Genomic DNA, 22,956 nt, shown 5'->3' on the forward strand with positions numbered 1-22,956 from the left:
TTAATATATGCAACTAACAAAAAATCCAATGAAGAATCTGCCCCTGTTTTGTATTTGTGCTCATACAAATATGTTATATGAACTAAATCAAAATGCTAATCGTGTTTCATTGTTTTGATATAGAAACTATTTTCAAATCAAAACTTGGGTCCTTGAGACTAAAACATGTGACTGGTATTGGTATGTTTGCGTATGCCACCACCACAGTGGTTTCATTTCATTACTGCAGAACGAAGAAAACAAAAAACTGTTTGTGGCAATGTGGATTTGCAAACAAATTATTTTATTGAATGTCGTCTGTGACACTCAAATGTAGTCTGTTTCTCTGTTCTTGGAGATCCAGATAGTGAACTGTCATGGTCTATGCTCTAGATCTGGGTAGGTTAATATGATCAGCATATTAAAGGTCTAATGCAGAACTTGTTTTGCAGGTATTAAGTGGGGATGCCCGAGCCCTCAGCCATCCCGGTCTCCCAGCAGCCCTGGAGCATTAGCAGCTTGCAGGAGCAGTCAGACAGCAGCTTACAGGAGCAGTCAGACAGCAGCTTGCAGGAGCAGTCAGACAGCAGCTTGCAGGAGCAGTCAGACAGCAGCTTGCAGGAGCAGTCAGACAGCAGCTTGCAGGAGCAGTCAGACAGCAGCTTGCAGGAGCAGTCAGGCAGCAGCTTGCAGGAGCAGTCAGGCAGCAGCTTGCAGGAGCAGTCAGGCAGCAGCTTGCAGGAGCAGTCAGGCAGCAGCTTGCAGGAGCAGTCAGGCAGCAGCTTGCAGGAGCAGTCAGGCAGCAGCGCAGGGGAGGGACCAGCTGAAGGAGACACCAGCGGAGGAGGGAGCACAGAGGAGGCGCAGAGTCTCCAGCACAAACAGGTACCTTCATCCTCCTTCTCTTCCTCCTCCTCCTCCTCCTCCTTCTCTTCCTCCTCCTCCTCCTCCTCCTCTTCCTCCTCCTCCCACCTCCTCACTCTTCATCCTCCTCCTCCTCCAAACTTCTTTCTAGAACCTCAATAATAACTCCTCGTTAACTGACAACTTTGTCACAACTGTTCATAATGAATGTGTAAAAAACGAATACATTTGATATCTATAAAATCATTGGGAACATTGTGATTAGACTACTAGACCACAGTGACTGATATAATTATATTGTGGACTTCTTCTGGGAGAGAATTTGGTGTGACACAGTCATGTTTGTTGTGGTAGAGATTTCATATGAGGTGTAATCAGTGGAGAGTTTACACGCTGCTGTTTGTCCTTCATTATTACTCTGTAACTCAGGGCTGGAGAACAATCACTGTCGACAGAGCCAGTCCAAACAAATGCAAGGAAAAGACAAACAAGCACAGCCAACATCATTTTATGGTTGTCCATTACAATTGCCTGTGAGAGAATCTTAATCGAGGGAATCAATATAAGAACAGAGAGGATGAACGTTCCCCACCCTCCTCCTCCCCTCCTCCTTCCCTCCTCCTCCCCTCCTCCTCCCCTCCTCTGTCTGTCTGTCTGTCTCTCTCTCTCTCTCTCTCTCTCTCTCTCTCTCTCTCTCTCTCTCTCTCTCTCTCTCTCTCTCTCTCTCTCTCTCTCTCTCTCTCTCTCTCTCTCTCTCTCTCTACCTCTCGTCTTGTCTGTCTTGTCTGTCTTGTCTGTCTATCTGTCTGTCGTGAACCTTGCTTTGTCCGACGGATCTTTGAAAGTATCTGCATGACCTTGCAGGTCATGCAGATACTCTTCAGGTGCCATTAAACGCTTTCATATCTTAGAGAGGATTCTTCACTGACACAATCACAGTAATTTATTAGGCCCTGCAGATGAAAGATCAATTATTCTGTGTTGTACAAAATTATTCTCCGGCATTTGCTTGTGTAATCACAAACTATACTTAAAACATTTTAACCATAGATATCCTTACATGTACATCTAAAGACAAAAAACATCTAAGGAATAAAACTATTGATGTTTATGAAAAGCCCATAAAATGATTTTTCAAATGACCACCACAACCCTAACTCAACCTTCATATCCTGAATGCCCCAGTCACATGGTTTTGTCTTTTTGATTATAATTGTATTTAATATTCTGTAACTCTCACAGGTATGTATACAGTAAGGTGAATTTCTTCAGTTACAAATCAGTTGATCTGTGAAGAAATGCCTACCTTCTCTTCCTTGAACATGAAACTCATGTAATTTCATCCAGTCTAAGATATCAAAAGAAATGATCCATTGTTGATCCTTTCTTGCCAAACCTCTGATGTCAACACAGACTGTCATTATTCTGGGGGTGTTTGCCTCGACTAATGTCCATAAATTTCTATCAGGCGTCACAACATGCATGTAATTAGTCTGCCGCTGTAATTAACTACTCAATCATCCTCCATCTCATTTTAGGGTCACCTTTAACTGACACGACTTCTCATCATGGCTCCGTAGTCAGTTTAGAGGACTGTGAATCTGTGATCGTTGCACTTTTAAATGTTCCATCCGACTGTCTGGCGCCCAACCCTTGACATGTGTCCTGTTTGGCTCCACATCCCCTCCTCTCTCAGGTCTCCCTCGCCCTGATGAGCCCCCTTCCGGTGCACCATCTCCTGACTCCCAGCCAGATCCAGCTTCTGCTTCAGCAGCAGCAAGCCGTGATGCTACACCAGGTAACACCCCACACTGACCGGACGTTGTACTGAAGTCTAAGGTAGCAGCATCTAATTCATTTCCCCCAAAATTCTCTCAAATCAAGCAACACATGAAGGACTTTTACAAGCAGCAGCAACAACAGATTTACCTCCAACTTTTGCAGCAGAAGAACCCAGAGAAGAGAGTAACCGAGGTTTGTGACCTAAACGAGATCCTTTCCTGAGGCTTCATGTAAAAAGAAATCCTACATTTAAATCTTCCGAAGCTAATCTTTCGTGGTCTGACTGTGTGTTCTCTCGGCGTGGCTCAGCCCTCCTTACAGCAGCTGCTGTTTCAGCAGTTGCAGCAGTTGGGACAACTCCTCCTGCCCTCACACGCCCTGGCTCCAGGTGAGCCTCTCTGGGTCGTCCTGCCAACAGCACTGGGACGTACCAAAGCTTGACCAAAGTCGTTCTTCAGCATTCAAGAACGACTGGGAAGATAAACACGCGGCTCGCAACTATATGGACACACACACGTGCTGTTTGAGAATGGCATTGTGTTATACACACAATAAATACATCACTTTGACTTTGACAGGTGAAAGTAGAGGAATTAGCCCAGACTGTACCAACTCTACCACCACCCCACCGTCTACCCCCTCCACAGCCTCAGTGAACCTGGACCAGGAGAAATCTCAACCCCCCCGCAGAACTGAATGGTACTCCCCTCCCGCTGTTGTTCAGTCAAGAACAGAGTCGATAATACCTGTGTGCACGCAACAAAGACCTGTCAATGTCGGGCACCAGAGATGTTTGTTCACGATTGTAGCAAGGCTTCACTTGAATCCCCATGGGGCAAACACATCCCATTTTGTTTGTTTGTTTACCTTTTTAACAGGCAAAGTAAAATATATTCTAAAAAGCCGTAGATATGTTGAACAGATACGAAATCAAAAGCCAGGTTTTCATTAAAAAAAAATTGTGTTGGCCTTCCACCCTGTTTTAAGAAAAACATAACAGCATGTCGTTTTTGATGCTGTAGAGTGTTGATTAAATGTGTTCATCCAACTCGCCCTTCCTGTTCTCCCTCCAGCGTCCCTGATGTGGATTGCTCAGCCACACAGCGGCTCTACAGTCACGGCGTGTGTAACTGGGCTGGCTGTGAGTGTGTTTGTGAAAACATCTGCCAGTTTGTGAGGTACAGTATGTTTCCCAAGACTCTTCACCAGTTTGATATTCATTATTGCCCAAGAATACATGTATTGCAAAATGTATAGATTTAACCCCAAAATGTGTGTGTGTGTGTTTAGACACCTGGGTAATGAGCACCCCCTGGATGTCCGCAGCACTGCCCAGTGCAGGGTCCAGATGCAGGTGGTTCAGCAGCTGGATCTCCAGGTGAAAGACCACCTCTTACTCTGTCATGATTGTTTCATAACGAGCTAGTCAAATTCCCCAAGCTCTTAAAACAAATATGCCTAAATATTCTTCCTCGCTATTGTCCGTCTCCACTTGGTTTCATCTTCTTGTAACTGTAAAAACATGTCTCGACAACTCAATGCCACGCCTGAACTGTCTTGCTGACTCTTGACTTCTGTTCTCCTCCCCCTCCTCCTCTCTTCCCCTCCTCCTCCTCCTCCTCCTCCTCTTCCCCTCCTCCTCCCCCCTCCTCTCCTCCCCTCCTCCTCCTCCCTCCCTCCCCCCCTCCTCCTCCCTCCCTCCTCCTCCTCCCCCCTCCCCTCCTTCTCCTCCTCCTCCTCCCCCTCCCCCTCCCCCCCTCCTCCTCCCTCCCTCCTCCTCCTCCCCCATCCCCTCCTTCTCCTCCTCCCCCTCCTCCTCCTCCCTCCCTCCTCCTCCTCCCCCCCTCCCCCCCCTCCCCTCCTTCTCCTCCTCCCCCTCCTCCTCCTCCCCTCCTCCTCCTCCTCCTCCTCCTCCCCTTCTCCTCCTCCTCCTCCCCCTCCTCCTCCCTCCCTCCTCCTCCTCCCCCCCTCCCCTCCTTCTCCTCCTCCTCCTCCTCCCCCTCCTCCTCCTTGCTCCCTCCTCCTCCTCCCCCCCCTCCCCTCCTTCTCCTCCTCCTCCTCCCCCTCCTCCTCCCCCTCCTCCTCCCCCTCCCGTCCTCCTCCTCCTCCTCCTCCTCGTCCTCCCCTCCTCCTCCTCCTCCTCCTCCTCCTCCTCCTCCTCCTCCTCCTCCTCCCCTCCCCTCCTCTTCCTCATCAGCTTTCTAAAGAGAGAGAGCGTCTCCAAGCAATGTTGGCTCACCTGCATCTGCCACCAGAGCCTCAGACACCATCCTCATGTGTGAGTCTGTCTTTCACACACACTCACACACTCACACACACACACACTCTCTATCTGGGCCTGGGTGACCCGTGCAACTGTTTTGTGTAAAACTGAGAAAAAGCAATACAATTTGAAAGTGTATGATTTTGAAGAAATAATTTAATGCTATGAAGAAACCCTGTCCCACACCCATTTGTGATAATAACACATCTTTCTGCAAGCTCATCTTCTCTGTCCTGCAGCATTGGTTCAGTGTCCTGTTGGTCAGTAATTTATATTTAGTTCCATGACCTAGAGAGCTATAACCTAGAGAGCCATGACCTAGAGAGCCATTTACAACTGACTGAGCATGACAAGATGTGTCTTAAGAGGAGAAAACGGAGAGACGGTTTGGAGGAGGTAAACATGACATCAGGGTTCCTGACTGAGGCTTCTCCATCAGGGTTCCTGACTGAGGCCTCTCCATCAGGGTTCCTGACTGAGGCCTCTCCATCAGGGTTCCTGACTGAGGCCTCTCCATCAGGGTTCCTGACTGAGGCTTCTCCATCAGGGTTCCTGACTGAGGCTTCTCCATCAGGGTTCCAGACTGAGGCTTTTCCATCAGGGTTCCAGACTGAGGCCTCTCCATCAGGATTCCAGACTGAGGCTTCTCCATCAGGGTTCCAGACTGAGGCCTCTCCATCAGGGTTCCAGACTGAGGCCTCTCCATCAGGGTTCCAGACTGAGGCCTCTCCATCAGGGTTCCAGACTGAGGCCTCTCCATCAGGGTTCCTGACTGAGGCCTCTCCATCAGGGTTCCTGACTGAGGCCTCTCCATCAGGGTTCCTGACTGAGGCCTCTCCATCAGGGTTCCTGACTGAGGCTTCTCCATCAGGGTTCCAGACTGAGGCTTCTCCATCAGGGTTCCTGACTGAGGCCTCTCCATCAGGGTTCCTGACTGAGGCCTCTCCATCAGGGTTCCTGACTGAGGCCTCTCCATCAGGGTTCCAGACTGAGGCCTCTCCATCAGGGTTCCTGACTGAGGCCTCTCCATCAGGGTTCCTGACTGAGGCCTCTCCATCAGGGTTCCAGACTGAGGCCTCTCCATCAGGGTTCCAGACTGAGGCCTCTCCATCAGGGTTCCAGACTGAGGCCTCTCCATCAGGGTTCCAGACTGAGGCCTCTCCATCAGGGTTCCTGACTGAGGCCTCTCCATCAGGGTTCCTGACTGAGGCCTCTCCATCAGGGTTCCTGACTGAGGCCTCTCCATCAGGGTTCCAGACTGAGGCTTCTCCATCAGGGTTCCTGACTGAGGCTTCTCCATCAGGGTTCCTGACTGGGGCTTCTCCATCAGGGTTCCTGACTGAGGCTTCTCCATCAGGGTTCCAGACTGAGGCTTCTCCATCAGGGTTCCAGACTGAGGCTTCTCCATCAGGGTTCCTGACTGAGGCCTCTCCATCAGGGTTCCTGTCTGAGGCCTCTCCATCAGGGTTCCAGACTGAGGCTTCTCCATCAGGGTTCCTGACTGAGGCTTCTCCATCAGGGTTCCTGACTGAGGCTTCTCCATCAGGGTTCCAGACTGAGGCCTCTCCATCAGGGTTCCTGACTGAGGCCTCTCCATCAGGGTTCCTGACTGAGGCCTCTCCATCAGGGTTCCTGACTGAGGCCTCTCCATCAGGGTTCCAGACTGAGGCTTCTCCATCAGGGTTCCTGACTGAGGCCTCTCCATCAGGGTTCCAGACTGAGGCTTCTCCATCAGGGTTCCAGACTGAGGCCTCTCCATCAGGGTTCCTGACTGAGGCCTCTCCATCAGGGTTCCTGACTGAGGCCTCTCCATCAGGGTTCCTGTCTGAGGCCTCTCCATCAGGGTTCCTGACTGAGGCCTCTCCATCAGGGTTCCTGACTGAGGCCTCTCCATCAGGGTTCCTGACTGAGGCTTCTCCATCAGGGTTCCTGACTGAGGCTTCTCCATCAGGGTTCCTGACTGAGGCTTCTCCATCAGGGTTCCAGACTGAGGCCTCTCCATCAGGGTTCCAGACTGAGGCCTCTCCATCAGGGTTCCTGACTGAGGCCTCTCCATCATGGTTCCTGACTGAGGCCTCTCCATCAGGGTTCCAGACTGAGGCCTCTCCATCAGGGTTCCTGACTGAGACCTCTCCATCAGGGTTCCTGACTGAGGCTTCTCCATCAGGGTTCCTGACTGAGGCCTCTCCATCAGGGTTCCTGACTGAGGCCTCTCCATCAGGGTTCCTGACTGAGGCCTCTCCATCAGGGTTCCTGACTGAGGCCTCTCCATCAGGGTTCCTGACTGAGGCCTCTTGGTTCATTTCCTGAACCAAAAACGTTTGATCTATGAAAACGTTCTTATCTGTGTTTATCCCTCCATGTGTTGGCTCTCTGTCTTCATACAACACAGCTGTTGACACCAGATGCTACTGTTTTAAAACAGCAGTCCACCAGACAAGTCAGGATAACAGAGAAAACGACTCCTTAGCTAATCCATCTAATCAATACTGCACCGTAATCAGAATTCATACAATACAATTTCACAGTTAAATTAGTAATGATTGGCTTTCTTCTCTTCGGGATATTAGAAGAATCACAGCAAAGGAAGCCTGTCTAATCGCATCTGTTACAGGCTATTTAAAAGCTAATTCCTTCTCTATCTCATTTCTATCCTTCTCTGCCCCCACCCCTCCCCACCCCACCCCACCCCTCCCCACCCCACCACACCCAACCCTACCTCTCCCCTCGCCTCCCCACCCCACCCCACCCCACCCTGCCCCTACAGCTGCCCCCTTCGTCTACAGAGCTGCAACAGGAGTCCCCTCCACCTGCGGCGGCCCCAGGCAGCCCCCTGTCTCTGGGGTCTGGAGGACCCTACCCCCCCTACCCCGCCACCACCCCCAGCGCAGGAGCCCTGAAACACCACTCCGAGCAACACCCGTCCTTCCTTCCCCTGTCCTCAGGTATCAGTCATCCTTACGAACACTCACTCATTGCAAAACACAACACTTTAGAACCTCACTCTCTCTGTGAGTGAGAAAAGAGAATCTGAACTTTTTATTATAATCTGGGAGAGATGATACTGGCTCCACAAGAGGATTTGTATGGTGACGACCATATAAATCTTGCATGTTTTTTAAAACATAAAAAATAACAATAAAAGACATGTAAAATGTTTAAATAAAATCAAACGTTCTTGTGTAACTGTCTGATGATGCCATTTCTTTCCTAGATACTGGACAAATTTTCGAGCTGTACGAGAATGCAGATATCCGACCTCCTTATACCTACGCAACTCTGATAAGACAGGTATGCACTTGCCACAGTGTTTAATCACCTCCCTAAATCGTAAACAGTGGACACTCGAAGGTGCCTATCCTCTTCAGTCTTGATCTGAGTAGTTTGTGTCCTCCAGGCCATAGTGGAGGCACCAGACCTGCAACTCACTCTCAGTGAGGTCTACAGTTGGTTCACCAGAACATTCGCCTATTTCAGACGCAACGCAGCAACTTGGAAGGTACTGCTAAACACATTTGGAATTTAAGAATTGTAATGATTATATATATATCGGCACACAATGTTCTTAAATTAAAAGGGATGATGAATCAGGCTCGCCCTGTCACCCGTCACACTCCCAGAATGCCGTGCGGCACAACCTGAGTCTGCACAAGTGCTTTGTGCGCGTGGAGAACGTGAAGGGGGCCGTGTGGATGGTGGACGAGGAGGAGTACCTGAGGAGGCGGTCTCAGAAGATCTCAGGGTGAGATGCTGCTCTGTCCCTGTCCAGGACACCGTCCGGTCTGCTCACAACACCGGACAGCAGTGGTTCTCAACCCTGGTCCTCAGGGACCCCCTGCCCTGCATGTTCTAGATGTTTCCCTGCTCCAACACACCTGATTCTAATGAATGGCCGTTACCAGGCTTCTGCAGAGCTTGATAACGATTCATTAGAATCACTTGTGTTGGAGCAGGTAAACAACTAAACACTGCAGGGCAGGGGGTCCTGAGGACCAGGGTTAAGAACGACTGCTGTTCAATGTAGATTCCCTATTGTCCTGGCGTCCTTAGATTAGGAAATATAAGTTATCATGTTGATTGCATACAAAACATTGGTTTGATTGAAGTCTGTCATGTGGGCGTGACTGCAGTGTCTGATGCAGATTTGAGTCAGGATAGATATGATTCTCAGTCAGACTGAATTAGGATCTTGGTCGTGGTGATAGACCTTGCCTCTGGCTATGTCAGTCATCAGGGTTTGAGAACTCATACCAGATATTGATTGTTTGAGTATTTCAAATGTATGAGGGACAAAATGACTTTTTCAGTTTCTGTTGCTTTATTGTTCTTTCCATCGAAGCTCATCGGTGGGGAAGCACCTGGCCTTGAGCCTGCCGTATGTGACCACCGTCACAGCCAGAGCGCAGGTGAGCTGATCCCCTCCTCGTCACCACAGCCAGCTGTGGATGGGGCTGACGTGACACTGGCTGTCCCTGTCTCTCTCATCCTCTCAGACTGCCCTGGCCGAGGCTGCTGGGACGAGGAGGGGAGACCCAGGGACCAGGAGGGGAGACCCAGGGACCAGGAGGGGAGACCCAGGGACCAGGAGGGGAGACCCAGGGACCAGGAGGGGAGACCCAGGTGTGAGAAGGGGAGACCCAGGCTGTATCAGCAGCAGCTGCCAGGAGCCCCAGGACTCTGACCCCCCCAGCAGACCTGGTTCCCCTCGACACGCCCAGAGGTGAAGGCCAACTACAGTTCGATAACGTGATTTTTTTTTTTAAACTGTTATTGAATTTGGCCTGTGTCACGTCACTTAGGTGTCCTCTGGTGGGATGGGGGTTGTAACTCAGAGAATTTAACTGTAGATCAAGATCACGGGTTCAAATTCCCCCGTATGTCTCTTGGATGAAAACACAAAATGAATACATTAGATTTATCTTAACAAGCAGCCTTTGGTATTCCTGACAGGCCAATCATGGAAGACCAAGAATGTCTGTCAGTGGTGACAACAACCAATCACAGCCCAGAACCACGGCAGGATGCAGAGCTAGAAGAGGGGCAGTTATCAGACCTGGACTGACCCCATGTGACCTGCAAGGTGCATAGCCTCCCCACATGGCTTCAGACATACACGTTTTCATAAAATAAATGGTGTCAACTATTGATCCCAGCATTCAGAATACGGTGCTGTAATGAAAACTTTCCTCTGGAGATTTCTGTTCTGTGTTCAGCTTCCAGCAGTGTGTGTACACAGTGTTAGGGGGGTGTGGTTGTGTGGTAGCATTTACACATAGTGATGTTTCTTCCCTCAAACTGTTGACAATATGTAATTGTTGTCAGTGATTCTATGTGTCTGTAGTGTCTGTGAAACACTAAACTTAAAAATGCGAAGAGAATGTAGTTTTTTTCACAAATGTTTCAATGTATTCACAAAACATGTGAATGTTCTGTGTTTATGGCTGGAATAGACCCAAACTGTAAAGTTTTTAAGCATGCAACACTCTCTACCTCCTAACAGAAAACACTATATGGTGTATGTCCTATATACCCAAATGTTTAATTAGTGTAATAAATACAGGCTGATTGTTTCAAATTGTGTTTGATTTGTGTAAGTACTATTCCATATTACTGTGAACATTTCTAATAAAGACCAAAAACACAAATCAAACTAAATAGTATAAGAGCCGACAGGTTACACTGTGGCTTGTAATTTTATTGTTATTATTATATCTATCTTTACAAACAACTGTTGTGAGTGTAATAAACCACCCATGCATGTCTGTGAACCTCACACCAGTGTTGCCAGGGAAGAGAATCTCCTAATTAGGTAAAGAACAAAGAACCCATCTTGCTGTTTTAACTCTGCGTTTCAGGCTCATGTCAGTAACTGTCTGTGGTGATAAAGAGTCTTAGTTAGGGTTACTGTTGGTTTACTGTTGTTTCAGGGGATGTTTTGATACTCTGTCAGCCCATTAGGAGGCCTTTTCTGATAACCTCTCTCTGACGTGTTTGTAGACTGAGGGTTAGCATGGAGGGAGACAACTGAAACTCTTTTCCTGGTGGGAGGGGCTGAGTACCTTCTCTGAAGTGCCACGTCCTCATTGTGAGACGAGCAAGTCAACATGTTCTTCTACACATCGCTTTGACAGAAGTTAGTCAACAACCGTAAAGGGCTTCAACTCAAAACTTATCATGGCACTGTTGTTTTTCAATTAGTTTTATTTTTGATTTTAGAGTGTTTACAAATACTGGACTAGCTATCACTACTTCCATGAGTATTATCAGTTATTTATAAAAGTGTAAACATTGTCACATTAATAGTTACACACACAGGGACCACACTGAATTTGATCACAGTAATACACGTGATTACAATTAAAGGAGATTTGATGAAGAAACAGTTATATTACGCTTGAGATGTTGAGTGCAACAGCAGAAATGACACTAATAAGTGTCCTGTCTTTGCAAGTCATGTTCAAATGACTGCATCCCCCCTTCAGCAGACCAGCTGTGAACTAGTAAATGAAAACACATTGAGACCACCAGCCCTAAACAACGATCATCACAGCTACTAAATTACTAGTATTATAAATAACTAATAATATAATAATAAATCCTCCATGTGCTTCTGCCTGATTCCTGGTCTAGTTGTACATTTCATCTGACATCCAGCTAAGTGAATCCGAGTGGCATAACTATGCTTGTCGGACAATTTAGTTGTTTCAAAACCAAACTGTCGACACAGCTTTCCGGCATCGTAACCGTGGGAGTGGGCTGACGACGGAACAGTAACGGCTCCACGTTTGCGAGCCGTGAAGTGGCTGACAAGCATCGTTAGTGAGGTGAACACTGGCCTTCCTTTGAGGTTTGTTTTCCAAGCAGCAGCAAACCCCTTGCTTCAGAAGATGTGACCATTTACCCATCCATCCTGTGTACCATCTTTAGACACTGATGCCAATCAGGATCCTAATGATGAAAACGTGTGTTTTGTCTCTAACCAATGCTGGTCTCTAGTCGTTTTTATGATAATAGGGAACAGTTTATCAACAAGAAATAGGGACACTACAGAACATGTCTTATAAAAAGAAGTGCCATTTCCTCTGAATTCAAGAAGAACAAGGGGGATGGAACGCTGTTACGTTACTTAAACACATTTACGTGTGCTAAGACCTGTCAGGTGATCTGGACAGGAGCTGGTGGAGGGTTTTACAGGGTGTGTGTGTCAGTGTGTGTGTCACCACTTCCTTGTGTGTGTGTCTGCTCATCTAACAAGCGTGTGTGGCATGTGTCTCCATTGTGTTAGAAGCGCAATGCAGAACATAGGAGTTTCTTGCCTTCCCGTCCTCCCCACGTTCTGACCGTCTGTCCTGGCCCGTCTGTGCGGCTGGAGGGGAGGGCGGGGGAATCAGATGCTCTTTGGTGATTTTCAAGTGTCTTTAAGACAACAGATGACAGACTGATACACACACACATGCACACACACACTGGCCTGAGTCAGAGGGCTGTAGTGGTTCAAAGTGTTTTTCTGTGAAGAGGAGTGCTGACTTGTTGTGAGGAAGGTACATCTTCAGATGAGGATGTTGCTGGGGCAGAGATTTCTCCTCAGTCTAGTGGTTATGAATTGACAGCATTGGACTCAGGAGCTATGTGGATAAAATAAATCAAAGTCAAGAAAAACCCATGGACGGAACACTGGACGACATTCATGAGGAGCAAAAGCCAGCACAACCAGGCAAGATTATGATATAATATAATAATCTTGTATAGTTCTTTTGCTTTGTTATTCAGTATTAATATATAATGTTACACTGTCAGCAGAATATGGTAGTGAAATGGTCCCTTTCTATGTTGTATCTACTGCAGCAAGCTTTTTAGTCACCTCTTTATAATGTTCAAATATAATTGTGACTTTACACTTGTTATGACTCGAAAGGTTGTTTTTGCATAAACAATATATATATAAAGCCACATTTCCTGATAGACTGTAATTTTTCCATTTAAAATAGTTCCATCCATTCTAACTGAAGGAGACACATCTGGTGTTCCTGTTCAGAAGGGAATCCCTGCCCAAGGTCACATGACCAGGGAAAATACCACCAGCACTGACCTCATCACAAGTATGCATGTTGTGAATCATCAACTGTACATGACTCAGTCACATTCACAAAGCGCTATAGAAAGGCCAATCATATGTTTTAACATATGCATGAAATGATAAATATCCTGGTGCATGTGTAATATCTTAATAGGATAGTATTTTGAGTCATCATATTGTAATATATTATTGATAAGCAACAGACTTTCTACATTGCGCTTTAGTATAGAATGAGTCATTCTCAGCAGTGTGTTAAACTGAGTCAGGGATTAAGAATGTAAGATCCTTTCACACCTTCCAAAGTTATAGAAACGTCCAGAAGACACACAGCAGCTAAGCAGATACAGTCAGAACAACAACACAACGAAACCTCCATGTTCTTAACAAAGTAACCTTCTCCTCTTCCTCTCAAGCACAGCCCCACCCCTCCACAGCTCCACCTCCGGCCCAGACGCCCTGGTCCCGGCCCCAGAGGGTCCTCCCCGGTCCTGGGGCACAGCAGGGTGGCCGTGGCCTGCCCCCTCTGTGCCCAGGCCGGGTGCAGGGCTCCTGCCTCTCGGTCCACAGCACCAGGAGAAGCCAGAGCAGAGAGAGCCTGGCCAGCACACGGACGCCTGGCACCAAACAAGACGGTAATTCACTTTACAAACTAAACACAGTAAAACATGATAGTAATGGAAGCTGTGTGTGTAGTTTCAAATAACATTCCAGGGCTTTCCGTATCACACAAACAGCCTCATGTAGTTGTCTACATAAAAAAAAAAAAAAGATTATTTTGTTAGTTACAAGAGTGTTGTGTGTATGCATGGTGTTTTTACAGTAACAATAGTCATGGTTACGTAGAACTGGGCTGGAAACAAGCGCTGAACACATTCTGTCCATCCTGAGTTTGATGTCCACCAACATCAGCGTTGTGTCTGTGAGGAAGATGGCCCTGCTGCTTAGCAGAGAAAAGATGAACCTTTCTCCCAGGAGACTGCTGCCACCTTCGTTTCATTTACTTACTTTAGTAAACAGGATGAAATACTCCAATTTGCATAAACCTGCTCCATATCTGGTCCCGGTAAAAGATAAAAACAATAAGCGCAGCTACACAACAATGAGTGGGCCAATAAAGATGCAGCATTACGCATAACAAGGGTTAATTTTATGCAATTTTGCAGAAACTTAATTTCGATATCTGAGCAATTATCCTCTGACAGGTTTATTTGCTTAGTGGCTCATTACAAGTGGCCTTTTCACCTTCCCCTTGATTCTCCCAGAGGAGGAAAGTGCTGTGATTAGGTAAACACTATCGCACGCTAGCACTGAAACAGCTTTTTTAAGGTAAGGATGGCACACACGGGAAATAAGAATACAGATGAAGGGAGGTTAACGTAGATGTTTTTTCCGTTTCTGGAAGCTGCTAGTCAGTGCTTGGTACAGTACTAACTCGCTTGGTTCCATTGTTTTTTTCAACGTATATTTATTTCCAGACCCTGGAAATGTTCCACACCTGTTTCAAATGAATGGGTCGTTATCAAGCTCTGTAGAAGCCGGGTAATGACCATTCATTAGAATCAGGTGTGTTGGAGCAGGGAAATATCTAAAACATACAGGACAGCGGCTCTCGAGGACCATGGTTGCCTACCCCCGCCCTAACCCTGCCCTTAACCTTTAATGTTATTCTAACCCTAAAACAACAAAATATAACTTTAAAAAGCATTAGAAGTTATGGGGTGCAGCAAAAGGGCCCCACAAGGTCAAGATTATCTGGTTTCACTATAGGCCTACTCGTGAGGACATTTGGTCCCCACAAGGATAGTTAAACAAGACCACCACACACACACACACAAAGAAAGAGAAAGGTTGCTGCCAGAGGCAGAGCCATCTAAGAAGGTTTTTCTATGGCTCTGGTTGCTGCTACTGAAACGACAACATACCCTAACATCCAGTCCTCTCTCTCTCTCTCTTCCTTCCTCCATATCGGTGACTTGTGCCCGGTGCTGGAAGGTTGCTGCCTGCCCCTGGTGATGGCCTGCCTGTCGTGCCAGTGCTCCGTGGTTGTCCTGGGCCTGCTGGAGGCCTGCTCCTCCTGCCTCCACTCCCTCTGCACCTCCTGCTGCCGCGGCTGCGCCCGCTGCTGCACCGCCCTCCAGGAGGCGCCCGTGGAGGAGCTCAACTGCCACGCGCACTGCCATTCCGTCCTTTTCGAGTCCTGCTGCGAGCCTACGGAGTGTCTCGAGTTCTGTCTGGAGTGTTCGGAGATCTGCCACCACAGCTAGCAGTCTGTGTGTGCCTTTTTCAAGTTTGTTGGACCTATTATAGTTACAGTATTGACCAGAAATGTAGGGGAGAGAGGGGGGGGGGCGGTGTTTTAGCGAAATCGGTGACCTGTCTAAAACCGTGACCAGGGGTTGCTGTTCAGCAAATGTTAGGGTTAGGGTTCAAACATTTGCAGAACAACGACCCCCGGTCACAGTTTTAGGTACAACACTGGAATCGAAACTGGGGCCGCTGTGTTAAGGCTAGCTAGCTACCTTAGAGGACACTACCTCGGTGAAGCAACAGCGGCTAGCGGACCAAAGCTAGAAGAGCTTTCAGCTGGCCCTCTCATTAGAAACGAACTGAAGAACAGTCCCCGCTACAGGACATGCTGTATCCTGTAAGCACTCTCTTCATGGCCATTTGTTCAAGATTTGTATTCTCTGTTGATAAAGAGCATCCTACCAAGATAATGCCGTTGTGTGTTTTCGGTAGATAAGCCTACTGCTATTGACCCATTCAAAGCCACATCTAGTTGGACTCATTGTGTCAATTAAAGCAGTGAACAACAATCAATCTGCCGTCTGTGAACACCAAACACTCATACAAGTATGTGCTTTTTGATCAAAAATACATAAATAGCTGAAATATGTTTAATTCAACTGCTATGATTTGACATGAAGTAACTTTGGGGGCACGTTAACAATTAACAGCATGTAGGCTAATAATTTTGACCCGAGTAACCCATTTATTTGGAGGGTCTTCTTTAAATCTGCTGAAGTTCAGTTAGTTTTCCCCATGCAAGTCTCCAGCTTTGACTTACACCTTTAAAATCCTTTACAGCTAAGGAAAGAGGCGACGCTGAAGTTGTCATCTCTTTTTCGAATTCCTTTTCATAGGTGTCAGATAAAGCACTTGCAACATGAAAGAATGCCAGGCGTTAACTCGCAAGCTGACAAGAAGAGGGAATAAATGTTATGTTTATCCCCTGTGTGATTTTTGCAAGATAAATTCAAAAGCATCAAGGGTGCTTTTGAAACAAGCAATGTCCTGAAGATCGATGTCGGCTTCTTTAAGCTCGTTTCAAACAATGACAGGGAAGAGGCGAAATAAACAGCCCAAAATACAACAAAGACAACTAAAGACAACACTGTCAATGTGTCTGTTTGCCAAGAGACTAATTTATGGCACGTTGTAGAGTGGAAATCAAATCAAAGCAGCCCCTTTACCCACAAATCTCCTTGATTCGGTCGGCGACAAACAGTGGTGGCATTTTATTTTGAGCTCAGTGACCACAAACAAGCAAATAAAATACTCGTGTTTGTTTCCCATGTCCCTTTCAATTTATCCATTTTCTTATGGTTCCACTCTGGCCTAATGCCTTCCTCCAACAGGCTGTAATAAACCGCAGCAGGTAAATCAGCCTGTGGGAGCAGGGTGGCTCTGGTCAGGTTAACTGGACTGGCAAGAAAGGGGGGCGGGGGGTGGCGTGCTGTCATTTTGTAATGACAGCACGCCACCGCCAATGATTTCCTGTCATGTTCAGGGCAAGTAAACATTATATATTATTGAACCACGGGGCCTCCATCCCTATCGGAGGATGTCAAATATAAATGTTGTGTTAAAGCACTTTGACGTTCACTGTTTCCAGTGTCCAGGTTTAGATCAACTGCATTATAAATTGAAAATTGACATGAATTCTTTCAAAGTGTTGAAGCACTATTATAGACCATACTGTCCGTAAGTTCCGGAAAAAAAGTGTTTTTTTTTTTACCAATTATCGCTGTGTTGTTTAGCGGGTGGTGGAAAACGGACAGTTTTTTGCACGTGATTGGCTGCAGGCAAGCAACTCGAGTGGCGTAATCTGCAAACATTACAGGATGACCCCCTGTCGAATGATTTGTTTAATGTGTGCGTTGCTTTTCAAAACAAACCTTTCAACACGTCTTTATTCCAACTGTCTTCCCGTATCCCTGCCTGTCCTACAGCTCGGTGATGATGTTTGTAACCCCTTCAATCAAAACAGGATTTATGTATAGTGTATTAACTTGCATAAAAAAAGAACAAGTGAATAAAAGACATAATAGGTAGTCTGTCAATGTGCCCATCTATGTACAGGAAACAAAAATAAATGCCAGATGTTAGAACATTTGAATATCCGACGTTGTTGGCTGACAAAGATAGATCAAAGGGAGGGGAGCCACGGGGGGGGGGGGGGGGGGGGGCATCGCAAACACAGCGCCTCTTTTTAATAACTAAGGGGATCGAATGTCGCATCAAGTTTCATATGATACACACGAATGAAGCAGAGCAGGAAAAGAATATCACAAAACTAGAAGATAATGAGGCTTGGGTTACGCATGCAGTATCGCAAATTACGAGTCCACTACTAGTTATTAAACAACTGAGAATTTAAATGTGGTATGACATGGTGGCTGTAAAGATCTTAGTCCTAGAATTATGTGGGGTAATTTACTCGGTACATATCTTAATATCACTTAAGTAACATAAGCTTTGGCAGTTTTAGTTCATTGAGTTTCATTAAACTAAAACTACTTATTTGAAATAAAATACACTACTAAGTCATTACATTACACACAATAATTTGATGCAGTATTGTTTCAAAAACTTTATTTTCTCAGTTCCCTTTTTCATGTTAACGGTCATCATAGGTCAAGACTAGTTTCTGGCCTACAGATTTTGGATTATTAGGCACATTCCTAAAAACATTGTTTAAGCACAAATATTCACGTAAAAGATTGTTCCATACAGCTGATTAAAGTGTACCATCTACATAAAACATATACTTTGTTTATATAATGAAAGGTTTTCTGGACTTTTATTTACTTTACAATATATTTTCTGTATCTTTAGAAATGTACAGGTCCGAAGCTCCAGGGGTCATGAACGCGCTTCAATCTCATATATTTCTTAAAGTAACAATATCCTAAAATACTGAAAGTTTATTTTTTGGTAACCACAAGAGCAAACAAACAAAATAGTTATTCAACCAAGTTAGCTCGCAAAGGTACCCTGTTTAAAAGAACTAGAGAATGTTCTAGTTTGTCTCATTCAAGTATATCTTGTGCATGACAGAAAACAAAACAAGTTTCTTTTACAAGACAAAAAACAAGAGTTATCCATTATTCACCATTACATGGCACAAATTAAATTAAAGTTCTAGGCAATATTATCAATAACATACAGTCCAACACTTACAAATATGCACAAACATCAACCAGGACTGTCTGCACACAGCACCCTATATACAATACTGTACACATATCGTATTATAGAGACTCAACTAATAAAGTTACAGTAAAAACAAACCCGCTCTGGAGAAACAATACTAAAGAGTACCTCTCCGTTCGTACACATCGATAACAAAGATTTTCAAAATATGGCTTTTGAAAACATTCTAAAAAACCCCCCATCTACTCCTGAGTGTGTAAGTGCAACGTGCAATCATGTTTGTCTCCATCTTTGAAACGGTGCGAAAATAAATAGGATTAAAAAAACAACAATTAAAATGACGTAAAAGCTGGCGTAGGAGTGGCTTCAGCCCGAGTGTTGTTCTCTTGAGAGTAAACAGGCGGTGAGGGGGCCCCAGCAGCTCTGGTGAGGGGGCCCCCAGCAGCTCTGGTGAGGGGGCCCCAGCAGCTCTGGTGAGGGGGCCCCAGCAGCTCTGGTGAGGGGGCCCCCAGCAGCCCCGGTGAGGGGGCCCCAGCAGCCCCGGTGAGGGGGCCCCAGTGCCGTGGTGAGGGGGCCCCAGCAGACCCGGTGAGGGGGCCCCAGCAGCCCCGGTGAGGGGGCCCCAGTGCCGTGGTGAGGGGGTCCCAGGAGCCGTGGTGAGGGGGCCCCAGTAGCCCTGGTGAGGGGGCCCCAGCAGCCGTGGTGAGGGGGTCCCAGCAGCCCTGGTGAGGGGGCCCCAGTAGCCCTGGTGAGGGGGCCCCAGTAGCCCTGGTGAGGGGGCCCCAGTGCCGTGGTGAGGGGGCCCCAGTAGCCCTGGTGAGGGGGCCCCAGCAGCCGTGGTGAGGGGGCCCCAGCAGCCGTGGTGAGGGGGCCCCAGCAGCCGTGGTGAGGGGGCCCCAGTGCTGTGGTTAGGGTGCCCCAGCAGCCCTGGTGAGGGGGCCCCAGTGCTGTTGTTAGGGGGTCCCAGCAGCCGTGGTGAGGGGGCCCCAGCAGCCGTGGTGAGGGGGCCCCAGCAGCCCTGGTGAGGGGGCCCCAGTAGCCCTGGTGAGGGGGCCCCAGTGCAGTGGTTAGGGAGTCCCAGCAGCCGTGATGAGGGGGCCCCAGCAGCCGTGGTGAGGGGGCCCCAGCAGCCGTGGGGGGGGGCCCCAGTGCCGTGGTGAGGGGGCCCCAGCAGCCCTGGGGGGGGGGCCCAGCAGCCCTGGGGGGGGGGCCCAGCAGCCCTGGGGGGGGGGGGGGGCCCAGTGCCGTGGTGGCTCCAGCACGTCTCAGATCATGTAGTTCCTCTTCAGCACCTCCAGGTACTGCTGTGTAGCCCTGCTGACGGGGTCCAGCTCCACCCCCAGGCTCCTGGTGGAGCCGGAGGCCGAGCCCACGGGGGACACCCGGGCTGGACTCCCCTCCAGCTCCGCTGAGGACACACACAGCGAGACGTCACCCATGTGATCCCATACAGGGGAAATCTATATGATTCAACTGTGTACGACTCAAAAAATGAGAATTTCAGAGACAAACATTACCATGGTCCAATTCCTTTGATATATTTCTCTCCAGTTCTTTCTGCATCTAGGGTACAAGGAGAAAATACAAGTATGAGATTCAGGAGGTCCACCTTCAGCCTGGACCTTCAGCCTGGACAGACCTTTAAACCAAACTGCATGTTTCGATAGGGACAGGTTCATTCTGGCAGGAGAGAACTGGGGTGTGTTTCCCGAAAGCGTTGTAAGCCTAAGTTGATCGTAGAATCCATCGAAGGACGAATCTTAGTTTTACGGGCCGTTCCTAAAGACATCGTAGCTAAAGTGTCTCTTGAAAATTCGTAACTCTTGAAAGTGCATAGATTAGCCTACTCCTTTACAAGCATGTTTGGGAAATGCACGTAAGAAATATCGATGGTTTCGTTTTTTGCTCGATCGTTGCTACGATCCATCGTTATTGAGAAACGCAGCCCTGTTCAGTTAGCACATTACACTGGGCTGAATGCACACTGTGGCAGGATCAGCTGGTTGACAAGGCAGGCAAAAACAGCAACCAAACACTGCAGGACAGCTCAGCTGTGAGCAGGCAACCATGTGAGCACTGATGGGGACTGAGACAGCAGGCCAAGACACCATCCAACTTTAACTGGGCCGCTATTTTTAACACATTCTTAACACGTCATCCTACAGTGGTGTTTTCTAAGATCGGAGTATGGTACACTGAAAGCAAATTACAACATAAAGAATGTGCGAAATGGTAAATGAGTACAAAAGAGTGTATTTTTCATTTAGTTTCTCCAATAACGGCTATAATACACACGACTGAGATCTCAAATTGTTGAGTTGCACAAAAAAAAGGCAATTTCAAACTGCTTCTGAACCCCTCAGACAGTTGTCACAGCTTGAGAGAAAATGCTTCAAATCAAGAGAACTTGAGAAGGATACAGAACAAAACTATCTATTCCCATCTTTCATGGGAATAGATAGCCAAATGAATTGAGGTTGATGTCTGTGACAACTGCACTGCAGGACACTACTGTATTGTAGATGCTGTCCTACAATAGTTTGCTCCAATGCTTTTATAACTAGCTCTGCTGCCACTCTGCGATGACTATAACCCAGTGAGGGCTTTAGTATGGAGGGGTGGACCAGAGGAGGGTTGCAGGGTTAGGGGTGGACCAGAGTAGGTTTCAGGGTTAGGGGTGGACCAGAGGAGGGTTGCAGGGTTAGGGGTGGACCAGAGGAGGTTTCAGGGTTATGGGTGGACCAGAGGAGGTTTCAGGGTTATGGGTGGACCAGAGGAGGGTTGCAGGGTTAGGGGTGGACCAGAGGAGGTTTCAGGGTTATGGGTGGACCAGAGGAGGGTTTCAGGGTTAGGGGTGGACCAGAGGAGGTTTCAGGGTTATGGGTGGACCAGAGGAGGGTTGCAGGGTTAGGGGTGGACCAGAGGAGGTTTCAGGGTTATGGGTGGACCAGAGGAGGGTTGCAGGGTTATGGGGTGGACCAGAGGAGGGTTGCAGGGTTAGGGATGGACCAGAGAAGGGTTGCAGGGTTAGGGATGGACCAGAGGAGGGTTGCAGGGTTAGGGATGGACCAGAGAAGGGTTGCAGGGTTAGGGGTGGACCAGAGGAGGGTTGCAGGGTTAGGGGTGGACCAGAGGAGGGTTGCAGGGTTAGGGATGGACCAGAGAAGGGTTGCAGGGTTAGGGGTGGACCAGAGGAGGGTTGCAGGGTTAGGGGTGGACCAGAGGAGGGTTGCAGGGTTAGGGATGGACCAGAGAAGGGTTGCAGGGTAAGGGGTGGACCAGAGGAGGGTTGCAGGGTTAGGGATGGACCAGAGAAGGGTTGCAGGGTTAGGGGTGGACCAGAGGAGGGTTGCAGGGTTAGGGGTGGACCAGAGGAGGGTTGCAGGGTTATGGGTGGACCAGAGGAGGTTTCAGGGTTAGGGATGGACCAGAGGAGGGTTGCAGGGTTAGGGGTGGACCAGAGGAGGGTTGCAGGGTTAGGGGTGGACCAGAGGAGGGTTGCAGGGTTAGGGGTGGACCAGAGGAGGGTTGCAGGGTTAGGGGTGGACCAGAGGAGGGTTGCAGGGTTAGGGATGGACCAGAGGAGGGTTGCGTGACAGGACAGTGAAACGAGAGCATGGACAGCTACACACCACTACACACCTGGTCACGAGTCTGGCTGTAGAGAAGATAGGTGAGAGACAGACTTTTGAGCTAGAAGCTGGAGAAGTGAGAAACAAGATGTTAGGAACAATGTCCCACTACAAGACACAAGAGGAGGACAGGCGCAGGAGAGAAGAGATGACATGTATGGAAGTATCATGTTTAAAAGTCTAGTTAGTAAGGAAGAGTGAGAGAGCAGTGGAGAGGGAGCGATCCCAGCAGTTTGGTTGTTTCATTTATATAAAGGGAAACCGAACAAACGGGAGGTGTTGCCATCATATACAGTTAGGTCCATAAATATTTGGACATTGACACAATTTTAATCACTTTGGCTCTGTATACCACCACAATGGATTTGAAATGAAACAATCAAGATGTGCTTTAAGTGCAGACTTTCAGCTTTAATTTCAGGGTATTTACATCCAAATCAGGTGAACGGTGTAGGAATTACAACACATTTTATATGTGCCCCCCCCCTTTTTAAGCGACCAAAAATAATTGGACAAACTAACATAATCATAAATCTAATTGTCACTTTTAATACTTGGTTGCAAATCCTTTGCAGTCAATGACAGCCTGAAGTCTGGAACCCATAGACATCACCAGACACTGGGTTTCGTCCCTGGTGATGCTCTGCCAGGCCTCTACTGCAACTGTCTTTAGTTCCTGCTTGTTCTTGGGGCATTTTCCCTTCAGTTTTGTCTTTAGCAAGTGAAATGCATGCTCAATTGGATTTAGGTCAGGTGATTGACTTGGCCATTGCAGAACATTCCACTTCTTTGCCTTAAAAAAACTCTTTGGTTGCTTTCGCAGTATGCTTCGGGTCATTGTCCATCTGCACTGTGAAGCGCCGTCCTATGAGTTCTGAAGCATTTGGCTGAATCTGAGCAGATAATATTGCCAGAAACACTTC

At 47.7% G+C, this 22,956-nt stretch overlaps 4 protein-coding genes across 4 annotated transcripts in view; 3 read left to right on the top strand and 1 right to left on the bottom strand.

The window, feature by feature from the left end:
* LOC134020774 (E3 ubiquitin-protein ligase AMFR-like) overlaps positions 1-22,956 on the top strand; it is a 343,986-nt gene that overhangs the window by 153,126 nt on the left and 167,904 nt on the right. The window lies entirely within an intron of this gene.
* On the top strand, positions 2,544-10,413 carry LOC134020600 (forkhead box protein P2-like). Its single transcript, XM_062460757.1, has 14 exons — positions 2,544-2,641; positions 2,728-2,808; positions 2,935-3,013; positions 3,204-3,324; positions 3,699-3,803; positions 3,916-4,003; positions 4,823-4,903; positions 7,656-7,833; positions 8,103-8,179; positions 8,286-8,387; positions 8,509-8,630; positions 9,228-9,294; positions 9,382-9,608; positions 9,839-10,413. The coding sequence occupies exons 1-14, from the start codon at positions 2,555-2,557 to the stop codon at positions 9,948-9,950; spliced, it is 1,527 nt and encodes a 508-aa protein (XP_062316741.1). The 5' UTR covers positions 2,544-2,554; the 3' UTR covers positions 9,951-10,413.
* LOC134020789 (myoD family inhibitor domain-containing protein-like) lies at positions 14,883-15,297 on the top strand. The gene has a single exon (XM_062461034.1). The coding sequence runs from the start codon at positions 14,978-14,980 to the stop codon at positions 15,227-15,229; it is 252 nt and encodes an 83-aa protein (XP_062317018.1). The 5' UTR covers positions 14,883-14,977; the 3' UTR covers positions 15,230-15,297.
* Positions 19,368-22,956, bottom strand: part of si:ch211-272n13.3 (ankyrin repeat domain-containing protein 26) — a 33,867-nt gene continuing 30,278 nt past the window's right edge. The window contains exons 44-46 of the mRNA XM_062460993.1: positions 19,919-19,964; positions 19,639-19,809; positions 19,368-19,432 (exon numbers count right to left, since the gene is read on the bottom strand). Of these exons, the coding sequence (XP_062316977.1) occupies positions 19,667-19,809; positions 19,919-19,964 (189 nt within the window). The 3' untranslated portion in view covers positions 19,368-19,432; positions 19,639-19,666. The remainder of the gene's footprint in view (positions 19,433-19,638; positions 19,810-19,918; positions 19,965-22,956) is intronic.

This window comes from Osmerus eperlanus, chromosome 5 (genome assembly GCF_963692335.1).
Source record: "Osmerus eperlanus chromosome 5, fOsmEpe2.1, whole genome shotgun sequence".
NCBI lineage: Eukaryota > Metazoa > Chordata > Actinopteri > Osmeriformes > Osmeridae > Osmerus > Osmerus eperlanus.

What these genes read in the sequence shown, in the direction of transcription:
- LOC134020600 (XM_062460757.1), top strand. Translation starts at nt 2,555, where the DNA reads ATGAGCCCCCTTCCGGTGCACCATCTCCTGACTCCCAGCCAGATCCAG. An exon ending in CTCACACGCCCTGGCTCCAG is followed by an intron (nt 3,014 to 3,203) that starts GTGAGCCTCTCT and finishes TGACTTTGACAG; the next exon opens with GTGAAAGTAGAGGAATTAGC. An exon ending in TCCCCTCGACACGCCCAGAG is followed by an intron (nt 9,609 to 9,838) that starts GTGAAGGCCAAC and finishes TATTCCTGACAG; the next exon opens with GCCAATCATGGAAGACCAAG.
- LOC134020789 (XM_062461034.1), top strand. Translation starts at nt 14,978, where the DNA reads ATGGCCTGCCTGTCGTGCCAGTGCTCCGTGGTTGTCCTGGGCCTGCTG.